Below are 22,392 nucleotides of genomic sequence, written 5' to 3'. Positions count from 1 at the left end.
AAAATTATTTGAATTACCTTACCCTTACAAAAAAAAGTCTTAACTTTATTTACAAGTTAAGTACATAAGGAAATAAATTCAGCTTTAATTCACATACCTAAAATGTGTAACAAGAGAATCCAGAAAAATATTTTTACTGGTGCTTGGTGTTTGTGGTAAATACTGATTCTCTGGGGCAAGAACAAGGGGAGCTCCTTTCCCCATCTTAGTTGATAAGTATAATCTAAAGTTTCTATTCTTTGTATATACACCTAAATTATAAATCACAAACATGATCAAAAAAAGCACATAAAAGAAAAAGAAGCCTAAACTAGGTAAAAAAACAAACAAACAAACACCATAAATTGTTTAATGTTTAAATTAATGAGACTGGCTTCAACTGACAAATCATATATTTCACAAACTATTCACCAATATGCTTGTACTACTTACAACAAACATTAATAAATCAAAAATATTAAAATATTTTGGTGCAGAATTTCTTTACTTTGCAAAATACATTATTGTGAAATAAATATAGCTATGCTTTTAAAGGAGTTTAGTGAAATGGAAACATATTTTTGACTTTATAATAACAGAAATAGAGCAAAGACAAACCTTCATCACAGAATAAATGCAAATTTCCATCTTTTTCAAAGATGTTCAGTTCCCAGAGTTCAGAAGGATCAGGCCAGCTACGTGTTAAGTTATCAGTTTTTACTTCGCTTCTCACAGAGGACAACACTGATGAGCCACATCCAGTCAAATAAACAGTGTCTATGTTGTGTCTAATCTTCTCACATATATAATGCACAAAGCCCCCTATATATAAGCGTGTTAAAAAAAAAGATTTTTCCTTACAGTAAGAATTTATCAATAGTTCAGTTAATTCTCACCATCAGACAGTTTTATCATTCAATTATTCAAGAAAAGTGCAGCAATAAACTATTGGGTTGAGGAATAAATCGTGAGCATTTTTTCAAGTTAAAAAAATATATTCATAAATGAAACGCTTTCGCAAAATATTTCATGTCATTTGGTAGATAATGTTTTGCTCTAATAGATGGTGTGTTTGATTTTCATATGTCTTTAATTTTTGCTTTCATTTTCAGCTCATTAAATGGAATGTCAAGTGGACATAATCGAGCATTTTCGACACCATCTGCTTTTCGCATTTAATTTCTTGCAATTTTGTTTAAAACAATGCATACTATATACCTAGGTATTACATGAAATAAAGTATCATAATAAATGTTTTGGGTGTAATGTGTTCATGCAATTAAGTATTGTATAGTCTTGCATGTAATGCTTGAATGAAATTATTTAAAAACTCTCACGAATTATTCCTCAACCTAATACATTAAAATACCTATATTAATATTATTTAACACAGTCATGATTCCTATTTTCAGTATACCTGGAAATTGAAATTACATATATGAAAACTCTCTAAGTAGATTAAACAAATATGGTAATATGTCAGGTACTGACCACAATATACAAGTTTTTCAACAGTAGTAGTAATTACTACATCTGCCACTTTATTAAAGACAGACAAACCTTTAAACTCCAGTTTAGGTTATATTTATTAATTTCTTAACCGTTTATTGGTTGATGTAAGAAGGAAATAGAGTTTCTGAATAATATTTTCATAGAAGATATCTTATTAACTCAGGATACTTTTTTACAATATTGAAAAGAACTGAGTTTTTCTTTTTGAAGTTGCATACATATTACCGCACAATAATATTAGGTTACCAGGTCATAAAAGTTATAGAAATTGTGGAGTGAAAAACAATTTACTTTCATTAATTTTATAAGACATTAGACAAAACCAAAAACTGATTACTTATTAGAAAATACATGCCTCACAAAAAATAAATTAATTTTTAATACTAGTCTCTAATATTGAACTTTGACACAATCATTTTTTCAATGGTAAATCTTGAAACACCAAGTTCTTTGACTAAAATCAACACTTATTTCACATTTTTCACACATTGATCTTACGTTTTTTCTGATATAATATACAACTGCCTAGAGTACAAGGTGCTAATGAATGGTTTTCTTCATTAAATTGAATATCTGTGGGAAAATTTGCAATCTGATTTTTTGTAACTTGAAGCTTTTATCTGAACTAAAGCAATATTTCTTTTAAATTCAAGACAGACAGCTTTCTTTTAGTTAAAATACCATATTCATGTTGCTATCACAAACAAATTCATCACCAATGGCCACCACCATTTTTTTCCCCAGATCATCGGTCTATATATGTAGTTAACAACCCATAAAATGTATCTCTTCTATTTTCTTTTTATCAAATTAAGATGTTATTTTTAACCTACTTCCTCCTCTAACTTGTCATTATGCAATACAAAGTGACTGATGCATGAATAACTGTCATCAGTTATGATGGAATTGTCATTCAACATAAACACACAAATTTTCCATTTTAATGAAAGTCAAAACTGCCATGATATTTCTTCTATAGTTTCAACTGGTTTATACCCCTTTTTGGCCAAACCATATGAGCTAGCCTTTGATCAATAATTTTCCACTGTGTTTTCCAAAATATGGTACCAATAACTCATCAGTAATGAGTCATTCTTTTATAAATACCTCTAAGAATGATGCAATATTGTGGCATCATATTTCAAATACAACACAATAATGAACACATCTGAAGAGATGTTTTTTAATATTGAAGGCAGAAAAATACCTATTATGAATGTTTTTCAAATGATTTATTCAAATAAATGTGAATATTTATTTATATATGATAAGCAATACAAAAATGATAACATAACTAAAAAAATTATCATTAAATGAGTCTGAACAAAACCAATTTTCAGATTCTTTAACCCTTCTGTATAGAAATGTATGTGATAAGTTTTAGATTACTTTTCTATTTTACAGTACTCCAATATGGGAATACCAGACAGTAAAGGTTCAAGTTGTCAAACCTTTAAACATAGTGTTGGTCATATTCATCACTTTTTTAAAGGTTGACAAGTCTTGAAACTCTATTTTAGACAAAGACTTTGTCTTTGACAGTATTTATATTTAGAAAACTAACTTTAGTTCATATAAGTTCAACTTACCTACATGAACATTGTTAACAAATGCTATGTCTTTCAACTGTAATATTAAGTGGCAGCTGAACTTTTCTTTCGTACTGGAAAAAAGATTAAGAGAAATCAATCATAATATGAGCAGAACAACTACAGCAGTTTCACCATCCATTAAAGTAAACATTTCCACTCTTCAAATAACACCTAAGATACATAAATGTAGCCTAATAAAATAAATTATGTTTATAAGTAACATTTTAGGGTTTGCTTGTTTTGAATTTTGCACAAAGCTATGAGGGCTATCTGAGCTAGCCATCCCTGATTTAGTAGTGTGAGACTAGAGGAAAGACAGCTAGTCATCACCACCCACCACCAACTCTTGGGCTACTCTTTTACCAACTAGTGGGATTGACCATCACATTATAATGTCCACATGGCTGATAGGGCAAGCATGTTTTGTGTGACAGGGATTCAAACCTGCGACCCTTGGATTATGAGTCGAGTGCCTTAACCACCTGGCCATGCCAGACCTAATATTTTATGAAACCAACAAACTTTCAAAATGAAAAGAAAAGAATCTATTAATAAACGTCAATGAGGAAAAGAAAGATTTGTTGCAAAGGCCATGGTACATACAGTGTTCAAGTGATTTCTGAATGTAGTAAATACCAGAATTTCAAGTAATAGTTGAGGATAAAGTCTACCATGATATATAAGCTACGAGTGAGTGTTTGAACTAATGCTGTATGGTTATACATTAGAAACTACTGCTATACCTGAGCTGTAGTTTAGTACAGATATTACCATGACATCCAAGTTGTGGCTAAGTGAAAAAGTGAATATAATATCTGACATATAATAAAGACACTATCGTTATATTTCAGCTGTGTTTAGGTGTAAAAACTACTGTCATACTGGTGCTCCTAGTAAGTGTAGTAGAGCTATTACAATGTAAAACATATAGTTAAATGTAAAAACTAATAGGATTTCAAAACTATCATACGCATAAGCTATGGTTTTATGTAGACACTAAAACGTTATTTGAGGTACTAATGGATGTAGAAACTATCATTATATCTATGATGCAACTGAGTAAAGATCTACTATAATACCTGAGCTCAGCTGTGTGTAGAATACATCACAATACATGAGATATAATTGAGTGTTCTGACTAAAGAAACCATGACAATACCTAAGCTGTTTTTGAATAGAAACTTACCAAGATGTTGTGTGGCCCTGTAATGGCATTACTACTTTCTATGGTAGTAGACAATTGTTCCAAATTAGCAATTATTTAGTTTTACTATCATGATAGCAACATAAGGTTTAGAATTACTAACATGACCTTTTTTTTAACTGTTTTGCCCTTTTTTTCTCTAGTTGGTGACACTTTCTCTGCCTGAAAGGATATTTCAGTAGCATAGGTGAAATCAGGGTTAAGCAGATTAGCACTGAAATACCCTTTGCTGGCAAAAATGAAACAATGAGTGAAGGTGAATGTAGAAACAACAATGATACACGAGCTGTGGTTGAATGTAGAAACAACAATACATGAACCTTGGTTGAATGCAGAAACAATGATACATGAGTCATTCTAGATGAGTTTAGAATCTGATAAATATTAAGTGTGGTTGAGTGCAAAATAAACAATGATATGTGAGGCAATGATATATTGCAGCAAGCACAATGGTAAATGAGATGTGGTTGAGTGTAGAAAAGACTAGCATTTGAGCTTTCAATAAACTTAGATATTACCAGTGTTTCACAGCTATGGATGAGTACACAAGCCATCATATCTAAGCTGTATTTTAACAAAAAACGTTAAGAAAGGTATTTTAGTTGTGGTTGAATGTAGTAGCTACAAAATATCTGAAATGTGAAGGATGGAATAAATGAAATGATAGTTAATCTTTAATTGAGCAATGAAACTACCACAATCTATGACTGAGTGTAGGTAATTTCTGCCCAGTGTTTATTATGGTTACAATTTCGGGTCCTCTGTCACGCTAAGATTGCAGGACTTGCTAGTGGTATAGGCAAATAGGATTTTTGGTGGTATATACAAATATTAAATACAAGTTTAAACAGGTTATATTTTCATTGTACATGCCACTGGTTAGGCCACATTTAGAATAATGTTTTCAGTCTTGAGCTCCTTACTTTAAGAAAGACATGAAATGTTAGAAATGGTAGAGAGAAGGGTTACTAAAATAGTGCCCTGAATTGAAGGTTTGTCATATGAGAGACTGAAATATTTCAAATTGTTTTCTCTTGAACAAAGAAAAGTTGGGTGGGGATCTGATTGAGGTGTTCAAGATGGTAAAGGGAATTAATACTACTGATGCTTCATCTGTTTTCATATTTAACAATGAGAATAGTAGGATTGGATGCAATTATAAATTTTAAAAGGTAGGAGTCATATTCATCTAAGACAGTTTTACTTATCTAACAGTGGTCGGCCTTTGGAATAGGTTGCCTTCAGATGTTGCAGAGCCAGTAAATTTAAATGAGTTAAAGAAGTAGCTTGACAAGTAAACAAGTTTATTTAGTTCAGAGAGTGGAACAGCTGAGATGGACCAATGGGTCCAATGTTGTCCCGAAAGGGTCTTAAATTAAACTATTACTGTAACAACAAAACTATAAACTGTCCATGCAAGTAGAATAGTTAGCTTCCATTAAAACTACTATTAATCATTTAAATACCTGGTTATTGAAAAATATGCATAAGTATCATAACAACAGAAACATAAAATATTTTATATTTCTGGAGATAAGATATATATGTAAAAACAGCTGGTTTGGGTTGAGAAAATTTTTATGTAGAGGAGAGAACAACATTTCGACCTTCTTTGGTCATTGTCAGGTTCACAAAGAAAGAAAGAGGTAACTGACTGATAGTTGACCACATGTTCGAAGGGGGTTGTGTAACTGAGTGTAGGAATGTAGAGGGCGTGCTTAGACATTTGATTATATTCATTAATATAGATATAAAGGTGTTCCTTTGTATTGGTTTATTTTGGGCTTGAGTTATTGTATAAGTAAGGCTTCTTTAATTTTGTGTTTATGTTTGTTTCTTTATTTAGTAATTGGATGTTTTCTATGGTTGTGTTTATTTGACTTGCAGTGTTCGAAAACGTGTGAAGGTGACTTTTTTATGTTCTTTGAATCTGGTTTCTATTTTTCTACTTGTTTCTCCAATATAGAAGTCGTGGCAGTTATCACATTGTATTTTATAAATAATGTTGGTGTGGTGTTTGTCAGTGTAGTTTTTACATTGTATAGACCTCAGTTTTGTGCCTGGTTTTTGAATAAATTTGGTATTAACTGGAATGTCATATTTTGTTACTAGTTTTTGCCAAATGTTGGCTATTTGTCTGCTGATGTTGGAAATATATGGTATGCAGCAGTGTATGGTTTCATGATTTTTTTGATTTGTGAGATATATTTACTTTTGTTGGTTGATTTTGCTTTCTGTCTAGGTGTGTGCGTGTAATGTTTTCTATGGTTTGTGGAGGAAACTTATTGATGTTGATGAAGTATTGTTTTAATTTGTCTAATTCATCGCTAATTTTATCTGGTGAGCATAGTTTTATGGCTGTGTTTATTTGGTTTCTTAGTATGTTGAGTTTTTGTTTTGTTTCATGTGCTGAATCCCAAGGAATGTATAGTCCAGTATGGGTGATTTTTCGGTGGATTTCTGTTTTGAATTGTGTGTCGGTTCTTGTAATTTTGAGGTTAAGAAATGATATTTAATTGCTTTCTTTCTGTTCACATGTGAAGTTAAAGTTGAGATGTATAGAGTTAATGTGATTGAAAACATAAAGTGTGTGTTCTGTAGATATGAATCCTGCAACCATGTCATCTACATATCTGTACCAGTATAGTGGTGGATGTAATGCTATGTTAATTGCTTGTGTTTCAACTTGTGTCATAAAAATATTGGCTAGAACTGGTGATACTGGGTTGCCCATGCTTAGGCCATTTGTTTGTATATAGTTGTGGGTGTTGAACATGAAGTTCGTCTTTATCATGGTGAATTCTATGAGGGTTGCTAATTGGTTGCTGGGAATGTCTATAGTTGGGTTAGGGTCTCGGATATAGTTCTAAGACTATCTTGCAGGCTTCACTGGTTGGAACTTCTGTAAAGAGGGATATAACATCGAAACTGGCCATTAAGGCTTTATGATTAAGTTGATTTAGATTAGACTTGAAATTAAAAGAGTCTTTGATGAATGAGCTGGCTGATGTTACATATTTGGAGAATGCCCATGCTATGTATTTACCAAGATTGTAATTAAACGATTCATATGTGGACATTATTGGTCGTAATGGACAATCTGGTTTATGAGGTTTGTGGATGCCGTACATTTGTGGTGTGAGTGAGTCAGTCCTGCGTACATAGGAATAAAGTGTTTCTGAAATTGTGTTGGCTTTTTTCATTTTTAGTAGTATTTTGTTTAGTTGAATTTCATGTGTCTTTCTTGGATTTGTGTGTATTGGTTTAAATCTGTTTGTAACTGATAAGCTTGAAACTGCTACCAATGGACTCTAACTCTGTTAGACAGACTTATTTCATATGAAGGTCCCATTTTTAAACCTTCAGTATTATTGTCAGTTAATAACAGTAATTCTGGGTTATTTAAACATAGGACTACAGTTGTATGTGTGTGTTGTGTATATTACAGTTATATGTGTATTGAAAGCTATTTGTACATGGCCAAGATAAACGTTCATACTCACAGTTGATAATGAATGTGCTGATGGTCTCATTAGTTTATTTTAATATTTTTAATTGCATACAGGGGTAGCTTACCTAGCATCTAACCACAGAAATAAAGAGCTGTCAGCTTCTATACCATAAATCTCAAACAGTGAGTAACACACACATTTTATGAAAACTTTCACCAGATCAGGTCCATGCTTAGTTGGGTTGAACTTTTTTTCAAATTCTAAGTCAAAGTATATTTTACTTGGAGTTCCTAAAAAATAGAGAAAGTAATAAAGACTGTCCATATTCTTATACTTATGGGACATTAAAACAAAATAATTTTATTCTCCTTATTCTGTTATTTGTCAGAAATTATGTTAATATTTTTGAAAAGATGTAAATTCATTATATATACATGTAGCATGTCTAGAAGTCCAACTAATGTAAGACATAATGAACTGTATAAATAGTAGGCCACTCTCCTGTTCTTATGTAAAGCAGTTCACAAGTGATTTTTTTTGTGAAATTCTACAATACTTACAAACAATAGATAAGCTTTTCAAATACAACAACAAGATTCACATAAATCTATTTAGCAAAACTATATAGTAAGTTACTAAAACAAACACTAGGGATGCTAAATTTCCTCAAGTAAAATAGAAATAATATTATTATTCACAGGTAAATGGTACATGATCCCTACAGACAAAAAAATGTTGAGTGATGAGAAGTTTTCTTTAACTCTTATCAGGGTTGAGGATTTCTTGCAACTTCATGCATGAAGCTTATGGAAGTTAATATTTTCCCCATATTGAAAGGAGATTTCCAATAGATACTTACCTCACCCATTTTAGTTGTCTGTTCAGTCCTGCTGTCCTAAATGCAAAATCTTTTTCACATGCCACAAGTCTTGAACTCCTGCATAATCCACAATAAGCATGGTTCAACTGCGTTTCACATGTAACTCATCATGTAACAACCCTCCATCAATAGGAGTGCAGCATGCACTCCTGATGCAATTTTATGAAGCTATCATTTTGAGATTAGACAGAAAAGAAAGCATTGGTTTTTCAGTGTGAAAGAAGGGTGGGAAGTGTGAGAGAAGGTAAGCATCTATCAGAAATAAGTTTGATTATGAAAACATAATAGCTTCCACTTTGGTACCTTATTTCTTATCACATGCATAAACAGAATCCCATCTTGAATACGTGGGGAGACAAGTGTGAGTGACAGAAGTAAGTATCCTTCAAAAGTATCTGAAGAATACACATGAAGTGTGATCACCACTGGGAGAGGAACATGTGTAGAAGACTGCACCACTTTTGTACCAGTTAAATTTTGCAACTATTGTAGAAATAGGTGTCACATACACAGGCAGAAGGTGAGAGGAGTACAACTAAAAAGGGAGAAAAAACTGGTTGGGTTAGAATCTGCACCACAGTATACCAAAATGTAAACAATCCCAAAGAAGAAATAATGATCTACATACAGGAACATAAGAATAGCTAAAATGGATGGCCTCAAAGATGTAGAATGGTTAAGGCATGACAGACTGATCAACTTAAGTTCAAACCAAGCAGCATCTGAAATAGGATGAAACAGGAGTCCAACATGTTAGGAGGGTGTGTTGCACTGCTATAGGTGAATGTTTCTTTGTACGTGTTTTTTTTATTGCAAAGCCATATGGGGCTATCTGCTGTGTTCACTGAGGAGAATTGAATCCATGATTTTAGCATCATAAATCTGGAGAATTACTAGTTTTCCAGCATGGGACAGAGGGTTTTTGCATGATGATTAAGGTATGTGGGAGTTCAGGACTTGTGACATGCAAAAAGTTTTGTTTGTTTGGTTTTTGCATGTGGAGTGCAGCACTCAACGAGAATAGCTATTTCTGTAGGTGGAGATAAAGACCATGTAGAATTTTTGGTTGATTTTTATGCACTACCAACAAAATCACTGCAGTTTGTGGATTTCATAAGTTTGTTCTGGAAGAAAAAAAAACAAAACAAAATGTTGCCAGCATAGACGTTATGCATGTTAGGCCTTATTAGCTTAAATAACAGCTTGAATAGGGAGGGAAAAATTAAAGTAATGTGAAAGTTAAATATATACAAGTTAACCTTAGTGGTAGGAGCTCAATCAAAGTGACCAGTATAGCTTCCTTACTAAACTCATCTTCTCCTAGTTAAGGGGTTAAATGTTACATTACCAGTTACAAATGGATACTTAGCTGAGTATACTAATCCACTGGTAAGACCTGCCACAAGCCCAATGATGACATAATGGTTGCACTGACTAACTAAATGACATTTTTGAGCAATATTTTAGTCTGAAGAGTTGGACCTTGTCACCTAAAGATTAGAGGTTATGTTGAACCTGACCCTCCCTGGTCTAAAATATGGACCAAATTGCAATGAAGAGGATGAGACCTAAAGCATAAAAAATAAAACAAACATTTTATTACAGTAACTGAACTAAATATGTCCAACAAATATTGTATAACTTAATATATTCCTTCTATGCTGATAGAAAGACATTATGTTTAAACTTAGTGTGTGTGTGTGTGTGTATATATGTTGGATGTAGAGCTTGCACCTTACCTTATTAGTTACTTTTCACTAGCAAATAGTAAATCAACAATAATCAGGTTATATACAAATTAAACTATAAAGTAAAAAAAATCAATGATTATGATAACACATACACATTTTAAAGATCAAATTACAAACTACAACAATGTACAATGGTCTACCTTTAACAAATAAACTACAATGTGAAGCAAGAATGTAAAATAACTTAATATTTTCCTAAACTGATATTGTATTTCCAATAATATACATCTACACTGACACTGTTGCCATTCCTTGATATTAGCTTTGCCTATCTAAGCATCAGTCACACATGCTACAGTCTTTTACAGTATATTTTGGCATTATCTACTTTGCAAATCTTCCTACCCACATCAATGCACCCTCTATCCTGGTACTGGATATAACCATCTCACTCACATAATGTAATCACTATTTCAAGACTTAAACCATCCCAGTCTATAACACTGGCTCTCAGCAGAGATGAAGACAAAGAGTATTATTGAAAATACCATTTCAATTTAGGGAAATGTTAACTTCCAAAGCATTCTTACCATCTACTGAGACTATAACTAAAATCCCACATGACTAGGTGGAGGGGTTGGTACTTGAGTGCATTATCCAAACAGAAAGCATTTGCATAGATCAAGAGTGTACCAAGATAGTGGTACCCAAATGGGCTAAGTGCACTATATCAAAAAAAGGTGTGTTCATATATTAAGAGTAAAAACAGTATGAGTGATTATCACTATAGGCCAGCTCCAACCATATAGCCAAGGTTCTGCTACTCAGGGTTGGAATTAAGAGGTCTTGGTCCCTAAATCCCATGTTAGTAGCTAGAGTAATTGGATTACAATTTTAGATATTGACATATGTTGTATCGAAACTACCAGAATTATAACCAAACTTTCTCCTCAACCTGGATAAATTTGAAAAGACAACACTGCAAGCTTGACATGACAGGATTGTGTATTTCTTACTCAATCTGAGGAAACAGAATGCATTTGATCTGGAATTACCAAGTTGGCAAGGAGCATTACGTTTGCTCCCAGAATTATAAAGAGGGCATGGAACACCAATGTGTGATGTCAAGAAAACCCACTTGTAGAGAAATATATATGTAAAAAATGGCTCGTTTGGGTTGAGAAAATATTTTAGGTAGAGGAGCAGACAACATTTCGACCTTCTTCGGTCATCATCACAGAAAACACTCAAATACTAAATAAAGAAACAAACATAAACAAATGCAAAATTAAAGAAGCCTTACTTATACAACAACTTAAACCCAAAATAAACCAATACAAAGGAACACCTTTATATCTATATTAAAAATAATAAAATAAATAATATAAAATTATATATTCAAACATCTAACACTGCCCTCTACATTCCGACACTCTGTTACACAACCCCTTCCAAACATGTGGTCAGCTTCCAGTCAGTTACCTCTTTCTTTTTTTGTGAACCTGATGATGACCGAAGAAGGTTGACACGTTGTTCGCTCCTCTACGTAAAATATTTTCTCAACCCAAATGAGCCGTTTTTACATACATATAGCATGGAACATTGTTCTCAACCAAGGACCTGGGATGGGATCACTTTGCATTTAGAATTATGAGAAGACAATATACTAAACAGGCACTGATCAAAAAGAAGAGCTATGCACACAACAACCAGATAGCATAGTGTCAAATCTGAACTAGTATTATGTGTAGGCTCCCCAATAGGCTAATGTCTATGGGAAAAAAAAATCCAGGGACCTAGGTAGGACTGCCCCCCAATTTCACTCTCTTCTCAAAGAGTGGAGGAATGCACTCTTACACTGGAGGATAGTCCTCTGTCCACCACCCCAGAATTTGGAAACTGTGTGAGGTAAGGACTATCTAGCTTCACTAGTAGAATCTTGGGGAGTATTGTGCACTGAGGAGTCCTGAAGAGCATTAGTCTGGAAACAGTTCCATAGGTGAACCAAGTTCCCTAAACTTAAAAAAAACAAAAAAACTCAACTCAATTTTTTCACTCCAATGATCAGCAGGGACAGACAGAATCCCCTTTAGCTATACTTATGACAGACCATGATAATATAGTAAAAGGATCTGGTAAGCATCTAGTTGGTTTTATGGCACACCTCATTTTATACAGAGCTTGTTGCAACCAATAGTAAGAATAATTAAACTGGTTGCTAGTGATAAAAGAACACCTTGAAATCAGAGATAAGGTGATGACAAAAGTATACTTTCCTCATCATAATCTAGCAGATGTTAAAACAGCCCTATGGAAATAATGGGATACTCCCAGATCATGTAAAGAATGCAAAAGAAAAGCATTGAGGGAGTCCAAGTGCCAGCCCAAAAATGCCCCCCACAGCCCCAGAAGGTAAATGAAATGGGCAGCAAAAAACACATGTGCCAAAGCTGATGATATGCAACTCAAACGATTCTTCATCTGTAAAGTCCAGAATATCCTACCTGAATAGTTGAAAATCCTTTCTAAAGAACTAGGGAAACTGAAGAATTCCATTGAATAGTCGAGACTGTCACCACAAAAGGAGGTAGAGTGGGCCATGTAACACTTATGAGCCTGACAGGACAAAATAAATTACAATATGGAACTGATAGCAGAGGTGGGAAATAGATGGTAAAAGAATTGTAGAAAGGTATGTATCTTTCCTCCCTGGTTATTAGACTTAGAAAAAAAGAACCTCTCAGAGTATAGCAGCACCTAATTGGAGAGAGAAAAAGTCATACAAATATGAAAACAACTCTAGCACATGCTAGCAGGAACAAACTGCCCATCAAGAGAAATACTTGAATTGTTATCAGGACAATGCATTTAATACCATCTTAATATTCTGTTAAACTAATTTAATAGGTTGTTTGAGAAGAATGCTGTATAGTACTAAGTCCAAAACCTTCTGATGTTTAGAATAGCTATGAGTAATTAAAAAAGTTCTGTGACCTAAATAACAAAGACAAAATTACACCCAAGTAAAAAACCAGATATGGTGGACACATGTGGTAAAAGTGGGTACAAACTCCTTGTGTGGTAAACTCAGGCAACTTTAGCCATTAAACCCTAATAACCTTTGAAAAGTCTTGGTGTATAATGTTGGATAAAGTATGGCTCAATACAGATAGCCAAAGTGTAAGATACAGAGGTGGACTTACTTGAAGATACCATAGAAGAGGAAATCATTGTTAGGCCAATTAACCTAGGGCTAGCAACAACTCATAAATAGAGGATTAAAACATAATCACAACTCTGAGTAACAGAAAAATTTACAGAAAGACATAGATTTATAAACCCATTCAATCAGGACTAAATGCATCTATTTCCTGAACCTGAGGATGAAGTACTGGGGACTCTAAAGTTTGAAGCTGAAAGTATTGATGCATGGCAAAAGAGACCACAGAAAGCCCAAACTCAGAGCAAATCTATCACACTTCATTTCTGAAGGAGGCCCCCCCCTGCTACTACAGCAGTATGTCTACAGATTTACAACGCTAAAATCAGGGGTTTGATTCCCCTCGGTGGGCTCAGCAGATAGTCCAATGTGGCTTTGCAAGAAGAAACCATACATTTCTGAAGGGGAGCAACTGTGAAGGGATAATGCAGAACAGAGGATTGGTACACATTTATACATATACATATGTAGCCCTAATGGTAGGGCTGATCTAAACCAACCACCATTTAAAAACTAAGATGTTGCTCCTGAAGAAGAAAGGAACTGGAAAATTCAGTGGGTGGAAATTCCAGATCCATTAGACACTCTGGGACTACTAATGGTATAGCAGGTGTCCTCATTCCAAAAATTCAGAGATTTGAGAGAAGCCCATCCTTGTAAGTAAGAGCCTGTTCAATAGCCAGAAGCTGGATGAGAGGTGGCTGAGTCAGACTTAAACCATAGGGAAAATTAGTACAACCCAGCAGAAGACATGTGGTGTTGATGTTACACCAAAAGCTATATCCCTTCACAGACCTAATGAAGAATGTCAAATGCCAATAGGGGTGAAAAGGACACTACTGAGAGCCTGAGAAAATCAAAGAATGGGTTGAGATAAGAATGAACAAAAACTGTATCAATTTTTCTCTTGTTCCAGGCACAGCAAAAAAATGGAAACAAACTATCACTATTATTTCTGTGAACAGTAACTGATATATTTGAAGCAAAACTCCACACTTCAGTATTCAAGTGGGGTGAGAGGATAATGGAAGTGGAAAATTGAATGAAAGATCAATTTCAATAAAAGAACCTGAAATACCCTGTGGATCTTCAGAAACGAAATAGCATGTGCCTATCAGCAGTTGTAACTCACTCTCCCAGCACAAATCAGAAACATCAGGTGAAAGTTTGGTAAAGAAAGGCATCCTCCACAAAATAACTAGAATCAACAAAAGCCAACTTCAGAAATCCCAAGAAAAAACACCATCAGCTCAAAAGTACATCTCCATTTCCCAATGAATCCAACAGATAGCCTCAACTGAGAGTTACTCCAGTCCCCAAATGTAAAAAGACATTAGATAACAATTAGGAACAGGTGGGAAGTCAGATTAGCCACTATGCTGACTACTTTAATACACGAATACATACCTGCAAATATCATGTTTTTTTTTAATTATTATTATTACTATAAGTAAATTACAATTATACAGAAACCCACTAGGTACAACACTTTGTCAGAGAAAACTGTGATCAAAACTTTGTCAATAAAAAGTGATTATCTGCGTAAGGTGCTTATATATAGTACCAGAATACGTTAATAAAAATGGAGAGATTTGTCAATTAGATACTGTCAAGGACATTTAAGTATGGTATAAAAGACTGGATCATGCAAGACCAATGCTTGGATAGGTAAAGCCAAAGTTAAGGAACAGCTGTAGTATCAGCAGATAGCAAGTATGTTTTGGAAAACATGTATTAATTCCCTTTATCACACAAAGTTAAAAGTATTTTTTATTGTAGAAATAAGAAAAAATTAGAAATCACAACATTTGACTAGTATCCAGTATTCTATATATTATTTCCTTCGCCATCAGATTACTGAATCACTGCTATTACTTAAAAAAGGTCTAATTTCAATTTCATTTATGGTTTCTTTTAGGAAGTTGGAAAAGTAGTTTTTCAAAATTACTTCCAGGTTTTACAGACACAGAATAAAGATGTTAAAATTGCAGTAACATACACTATTAGTTTTGTCACAAGTCTTCTCTCATCTCTCATCCCAGACTATTGGTTACAGGTTCCTGAAAACATCACTAACCTTATTTATTGTGAGGTTCACCCCCTCATCTATTAGGGAAACTCAGAATAAAATGTTACCTAAAAGTAGGTGAATTTGTCCACTACTGTCAACACATGGCCATTCATTTTAATAGCTGAAGTAGTACAATGTTTACTGAGAGCTGACTGACGGATGATTTCAGTCTTTTTTCATGTGGATTTTTAAGCAAATTTGCTCACAGAATGTGTAGAAACAACCACTTACAATCTGTAAATCGCCCTGTGTGTGTGTGCTGCCAGAGCATAATAATTAGCAAACAGAAAGTCTTGCATCAGTTTTACATAGATTTTAAACTTAGTTTGGAGTTGTCATAGGTTGAGAAGTTTATCATAAGTTTTAAGCTGTGTAAATATTCCAATTTCAAGTTTTTTGGAGGGGCTTTATACAACAGGGTAATGAATATGGTAGGTGCCAGCATACAGCCTTGTTTCACACCATTTGCTATCTGAAAAGATCTAGACACGCCTTTAACTTTACTCTTGCTGTCATAATATCATTAAATATCATACCACTGCTTAAGGCTTTTCTTGCTAAGGTGTGAAAAGTCTTTATGAAGTTCCTAAATATAAAGTAAAGGTCTAAATGTTACTCTGCATGTTCTCATGTTTGGCAGATATCATATTAATGGTGTCTCTGCCAGTATGAAGTCTAAATATGATCAAATGTAAATGTATATTTTAACTCAATGCCATCCAGTGCCATTTTTAAATTCATTTCTGTGTATTGTACTGCATTATAATCAAAATTTAATTAAACCATTTTATCTCAATAATATCAATAAAACTAATATAACATATGCTAAAATTTAAACTTAAAAAGAAACGTTAAAAAATGCTCATACTCAGTTTTCATGCCACTCAATCCATGCATTGTGAAAATTCTCAATTTTAGTAACATCTCAGTCTTAGCCACATAAGGAGGCAATGTATATGAGTATGCAGATGCTAAAGTATTAACACATGAGATACAAACTCTGCAGATGTATTTTCTTGGATAAAGACAAAAGCTTCAATTCTTGATGGGTGGCATACCCACCTTCTTGTGCTTTGCCTTGATATCTACAATATATGTAATTAATTGACACAAATATACATTATCATTATAAATAATTAAAAAATGGTTAATTTGAAGTTGGCACATAGTTTTCCTCATGATGTACATGTAAATACTATTAGTACTAATGTTATCTGCACAACTGACTATAGCACATACTGTGGATTCTTACCTAATTATGCTATAGTCAAAAAGACAGTTAAATTGTATTCAAATCTTACATTTATATTTTAGTTAATTATGTATTGTGCATTTTCTAAATTATATTTGAACAATTTAACTTGTCACCTGGATTGTGAAAGGTAAGTAATAAACAACAAGATGTGTGTATAAGCACCATCTTGTTCAGGTAAATAATCTCTGAGTGGGAGGTGTCTGCTTAAGTAACTTCATAAAGGGTTATATGCATCAGCTGGCATATCAGCATAAATAATAAATGCAGCATTTGAAAGAAAAATTAAAAATAAACTATAGGTGAAAATATAAAGACATGAAATTATACACATACAAAAAATAAGACTATTCTAGTAGATTTATATGAAGAGCTGGAAGATATGCATATATTTCTATTTGTTAATTTTAATCATTTAATTGCACTAAATGTTGATGATAACAGATAGTGACATAGTAGAGAAAATGAAAATAAAATAAGGAATCTTAACTAAAAATTTTGATATTAATTTATGACTTTCTACAGATTATGCAAATGAAGTGTGGATATAAGATTAAAAAGTGTTTTTAAACTTCAGATAAAAATCACTTTGCCAGTGAACTATTCAAAATCTAATAACTACACAAAATAATGAATATTATAAAAAAAAAAACTCAAATATATTACTGTTGTGAAATGACATATTTTAGGAACTTTTGTTTCTCTAATTTCAAGCTATGTAACTTATTAGTTTTATTTTTATAATGAAATATAACAAGAGTGATGCTACCTTCTCTAACAGTACAGGGTGTTCAGAAAGTCAGTGTAGTTATGTAATCATATTTTATTCAGTCTATTTCAAGCCAGCAACTAATAGTGGTGTTTGGAAACAAAATAAGAAGGATCCAGGCCTGTATTGATGCCAATGGGGGTCACTTTCAACATTGTTTATAATTGTCATTCATATTTACCTCCTGAATTCTATACTGAAACATGTCTGTCAATAAATATATAAGTGCACACTGACTTTCCGAACACCCTGTATATCTATGCAACATAGGGGTTAAGGGCTTGTGGAGCAATTCTTTTACACCAACTTAAAGTGGATTGGTGTTTCAGCCAGATGTTGCCTCACACACTTCTAGGTTCTTATTCAAGGTTCTCTTTCAGGGGAAGTTACAGAAGACTGCCTACAGCCTCATTGCTAATGTCAGTTTTACTATGTAAAAACTTGTTCAAATGACCTGCTTACCTGTTTAGTATTTGTAATTAAGCACTACACAAAAAAGCAAGTACTAAACTGCTTAAATATGGATCATAATTCTTTCATATGACACTAAAAAAATGTTTATATCCTTTTTGTCATCACAATCTTGAAACTCATCTGTCTTGCTGTTCCACCCTTTATCACATATATCTGAATTTAGTTTGTACTATATTGCATATATTATACAGCTTTATTAGATACATATGATGGATTTTTTCTTCAGGGTGAGCAAGCAGCATTCCTTATTTAACTCTCTCTCAAAGGGCTTGATCAATTTAATCTAATTCATGACCCTAAATTAACCTTTAGTTTTCATACCATAACTTTTAATATGTTTTATGTATTTTCACAGAACTGTGCACATATCAGTAGATATTCCAAGTCTTTTGTAGAAAAAGTCAGAACTTTTAATAAACTAATGTTATTGAAATTTTCTCAGTGCAAAGTGATTTTCTAACTAAAATCAAATATACCTTTCTTCATCTGAAAATTGTCAAATATTATTTGTATAATCTCTAAAAACCTGCTAAATAGACTTCAACATTCAGTAAAACTGTGACAGTTTTATAATCACTAGTTAACAAGGAATTTGTTTCAGGTGCAATAGCCCTTTTGTTAATTAAAGCTAAATCTACCATCAGTATTTCCATGTGCAATGACCAATGTACTAGTGACTAAATTGCCTAAAACACCATACTTTAGTTTCTCTATGGAATATTTCATGCAGTTTACTCCAGTACAGGCTAACTCTGTACATTTCTTTCTTTATCCTTGTTGCAGCTCAAGCCTTCAGGTATGCTCTCTAACTAGTAAGAGCTCCATTGATCTAATATAACAGCAACATCAGTGTCCATAATTGTTTGAAGCAATGCAGTAAAAATGGAGGTGAATGGCTTTCATGAGTTTTTATCTTTCTGAAAGTCTGGATGAAGATAAATGAAATGTTTCAGTATCTTACTGTCACAAAGAAATGTCTTCAATAAGATATTAGTTCTAAAAGAAATTTAAAATGTTTTACATAAGCATTTTCATTTGTTCAAGTTTAAAGACCTTGTTGTTTCTCACTTACACTTCACACACCATATTATCACACTGTCATTTTCACTTTATTTGGTGGATCTACTCATCAGTGTTCTAACCATGTTAGTAAGAAAGTTGTGAAGAATATGTGCTAATTTGGCCTGGGGCTTGAAAAATTTCCACTTGAAAGTAGAAGATAATCAACTGGATGAGAATTAGTTTGTACCTGATTCTTCTGAGCCTTTCGTGTTCTACAAACCTCTTTTCTGTTTTAAGTACTTTTTCACTGCCTGCTACAAAATAGATGAGTCATCTAACTTGGATATGTTTGACTAAAAAGTGTTCCTCCAGTTAAAGTTTGTAAACCTCTATAACAAGCTCTTCTACATTACTACCACAAGTATCTAATCCTTTCCCAAAAGCATTGTGTACAACATGCAAGTTATCCAACAGTGATACATGTCTATTTTGCAAGCTCTTCTACATTTCTACCGCAAGTATCCAACCCTTTCCAAAAGCACTGTGTAGAAATGCCTATTAAATGTTACAACAAATGATATTCTGTTGTTCTTTATAATTTAATTTCATCTTCCAAAAAATGAATTGATTACTAGTATACTCCAACAGTTCATTTATTCTAATAATTGAACTTGCCATGCATGTAAATCACTTAAAGAGTTCATTAATCAGGTTATATATATTCACAAAATCAACAGCAGACATTTATAAGCTATGAATTAAATGTCTCAAATGGTGATTTATATTTAGAAACACATGATACTTGTAAGTAGAAGAATGGTTATTTTTATAAAAGCAGGTTTTCTTGTTTGAGTAAACAGTAACTACTTCAACATATTCAAAGTAATTTTCCATGGTGATATGCTTTAACTTTGCATTAGATTAAACTTTTTTCAATGCAGCAAACTATACAGATCCAGTTGATAATAACCAATAGAAATTTTCTTTATAACAAAGTAAAAAGTCTAATTTAAAGAAAAGGAGTAAAAGACAATCCCCTCTGTTTGACTTAATAGGTTAGGAAGAAATTCATAATAAATACCTTCGCACATCTGAGTGTTTTCATCTTTCTGAGACAATGCATCCATTTTCTTTCAATTACACACCAGGTCTTGTGACAGGTTTCCTCAGTGAAGTACTAAAGATCATGTAGTTACCTGAAACAACTCAACATCCCATTTAAAATATGCCTACACACAAACACAGCTTGCAATTTCCTCCAAAACATATGCAATTATAGGTAGTGTATAAACACAATTCTGTACATATCCACAATTTGTATTATATATCACAACCACACCTAACAAAGCTATCACCAAGATAGTTTACATTAATAGTGTTCCAGTTTTTTAAATCCCCGACTAATCACACTTCATAAACCATCATCAAACTAGCAAAACGTGATGATGTTACAATTTTCCAGATCTCTCAACTGACCAAATTCCAGCAGTGCTTTTGCTTTTTTGGGGGTTTCTGATAGCATAGAATTGTTTGTGTTTCTTTTTAACATAAATGTATTTCTTACCAATTTTTATTTTAAACTGTACTGATTACCTCCATGTATTTGATTAGAAATCACAGTGAACTTCAAATATCAAAAATCAAGGAAAGAAAACATCTGGTAAAGTGTAGCAGCTGACATGAATAATTTACTGAATATATAACACTATGTAACGAAATATTTACTTTTTCTTGTTCATGAGCAGAAAGTGTTATTTCCCAATTGCTTATGCCTAAAGTAAAAGGAGAAGACCTATTTTTCTCTTCAAACTTTGCTTTCATGACCTGGGTAATGAAATTTTCAAATTTACCAATTTTCCAGAACATTCCAAGTAGATTCAGTGCTGAGTAGCTGATAGAGAATTTTCTCGAACTTGCAAGAATTTAAAAATTTTCAAGAATGTTGTAGAACATATGAAAATTTTCTAGAACTTTCCATAGTAATATATATGCAGGGGCTTACCACTTCAGTTTAGTTTTAGCTGCCTAAGTGATCACATAGACCTATCTGATTTTATCAGAGATAGCATCAAAAAGCTGCAAGCATTCTCCAGATGCATTCTGCTATGTATGTGGCCAATTTATCAAGACAAGAGCAAAAAATTACTCTGCAACAGCATCTGCTAAAACGTATAAAGCCTACAAGGCATATTTCAGCATGCCTGTTGAGGATCAAGACAAACCTTGGGTATCTCATTTTACCTGTGAGCACTGCAAATAAAACTCTAGAAGGTAAGACGGACAATTTTTGCTTGCTTGAATAGTAAGATTTTATATTATACAAATATTAGACCTTTTAAAATTTAAATATCTTTTATTTTTTAATTTCTAATAGTTTAGAAAAAAATATCACAAAATATTTTGCATGAACCTCTTACATATCAGTTGTGGATGAAATAAATTTATTCTTCATAATAACAATTTTATTTTGCTCTTTTGCAAAATGGTACAGGGGGAAAAGAGAGCCATGAAGTTCACTATTCCAAGAATTTGGCATGAACCCACTGACCACTCAAGCAATTGCTACTTCTGCATGGTGGACCCTTCCAAACATCAGGCTGGCAAGAATGCATCTGCCCTCATGTATTTGGACCTTCCACCATCCATTGCCCCAGTGCTACACTGCCCTGAGCTCCCACTCTGCCAGAGAGAAAGCAGCCATCCTCAGAAGAGAGCAGCAAGTCAGAAGAGGCGGTAGATGTTGAAGATTCAGATTACAATTTCAGAGGTGCAGCTGGTGAAAGAAACCCATACTACCCCAACCAAAGAGACCTCAATCACTTGATCAGAGATTTTGGTCTAACAAAGTAAAATGCTGAGCCTATATTTGGGGGCTGATTTGTGAAAGTGATTTACATTACAGTCACAAATCTGAAAAAACTACTCACTTCTCAATATTTTTGTTCATTTTTGTATAACTTTAGTATAAATACATGTAAATCTTGATACATTTGTTGTTTTATTCAGACTGTATGTAAATGTGCAAATTTGCCCATTTTTACATAGAAAATAGGTTAATTTCTAAATTTGAAGGGAATGATGGCTATTTTCTGTACTTTTACAACATAAGCAATTAAGAAATAACACATACTATCCAGGAACAAAATTTGTGTTACATAGTGTAAACAACTGTACTGCAGCTATAACTGAATGACATTGACTTCAGTAATTCCTGAAAAAACTATGCTTTAGAAATTACACTGAACATACTATTATAGGCATATATCGTATGGATATATTGCATAGTTACATCCA

At 33.1% G+C, this 22,392-nt stretch overlaps 1 protein-coding gene across 9 annotated transcripts in view; it reads right to left on the bottom strand.

The window, feature by feature from the left end:
* The window catches only part of LOC143253642 (DNA-directed primase/polymerase protein-like), a 90,249-nt gene that overhangs the window by 30,825 nt on the left and 37,032 nt on the right, over positions 1-22,392 (bottom strand). For 6 of the 9 annotated variants that reach the window (XR_013029754.1, XR_013029755.1, XM_076507829.1 and 3 more), the window contains 4 exons: positions 7,864-8,029; positions 3,081-3,154; positions 598-801; positions 98-251 (listed from right to left, as the gene is read on the bottom strand). Coding sequence is in view for 7 of the 9 variants with exons in the window: in XM_076507829.1 (XP_076363944.1) it covers positions 98-251; positions 598-801; positions 3,081-3,154; positions 7,864-8,029 (598 nt within the window). In the remaining 2 variants the exon portion in view is untranslated. Of the gene's footprint in view, positions 1-97; positions 252-597; positions 802-3,080; positions 3,155-7,863; positions 8,030-20,179; positions 20,304-22,392 lie in introns of all 9 variants that reach the window. The other 3 variants (XM_076507833.1, XM_076507832.1, XM_076507831.1) reach the window with 3 other exon arrangements.

The sequence above is a fragment of the Tachypleus tridentatus genome, chromosome 6 (genome assembly GCF_004210375.1).
Source record: "Tachypleus tridentatus isolate NWPU-2018 chromosome 6, ASM421037v1, whole genome shotgun sequence".
NCBI classification, from domain to species: domain Eukaryota; kingdom Metazoa; phylum Arthropoda; class Merostomata; order Xiphosura; family Limulidae; genus Tachypleus; species Tachypleus tridentatus.
The sequence above is the reverse complement of the archived record's forward strand: the minus strand, read 5'-3'. Positions and strand labels throughout refer to the sequence as shown.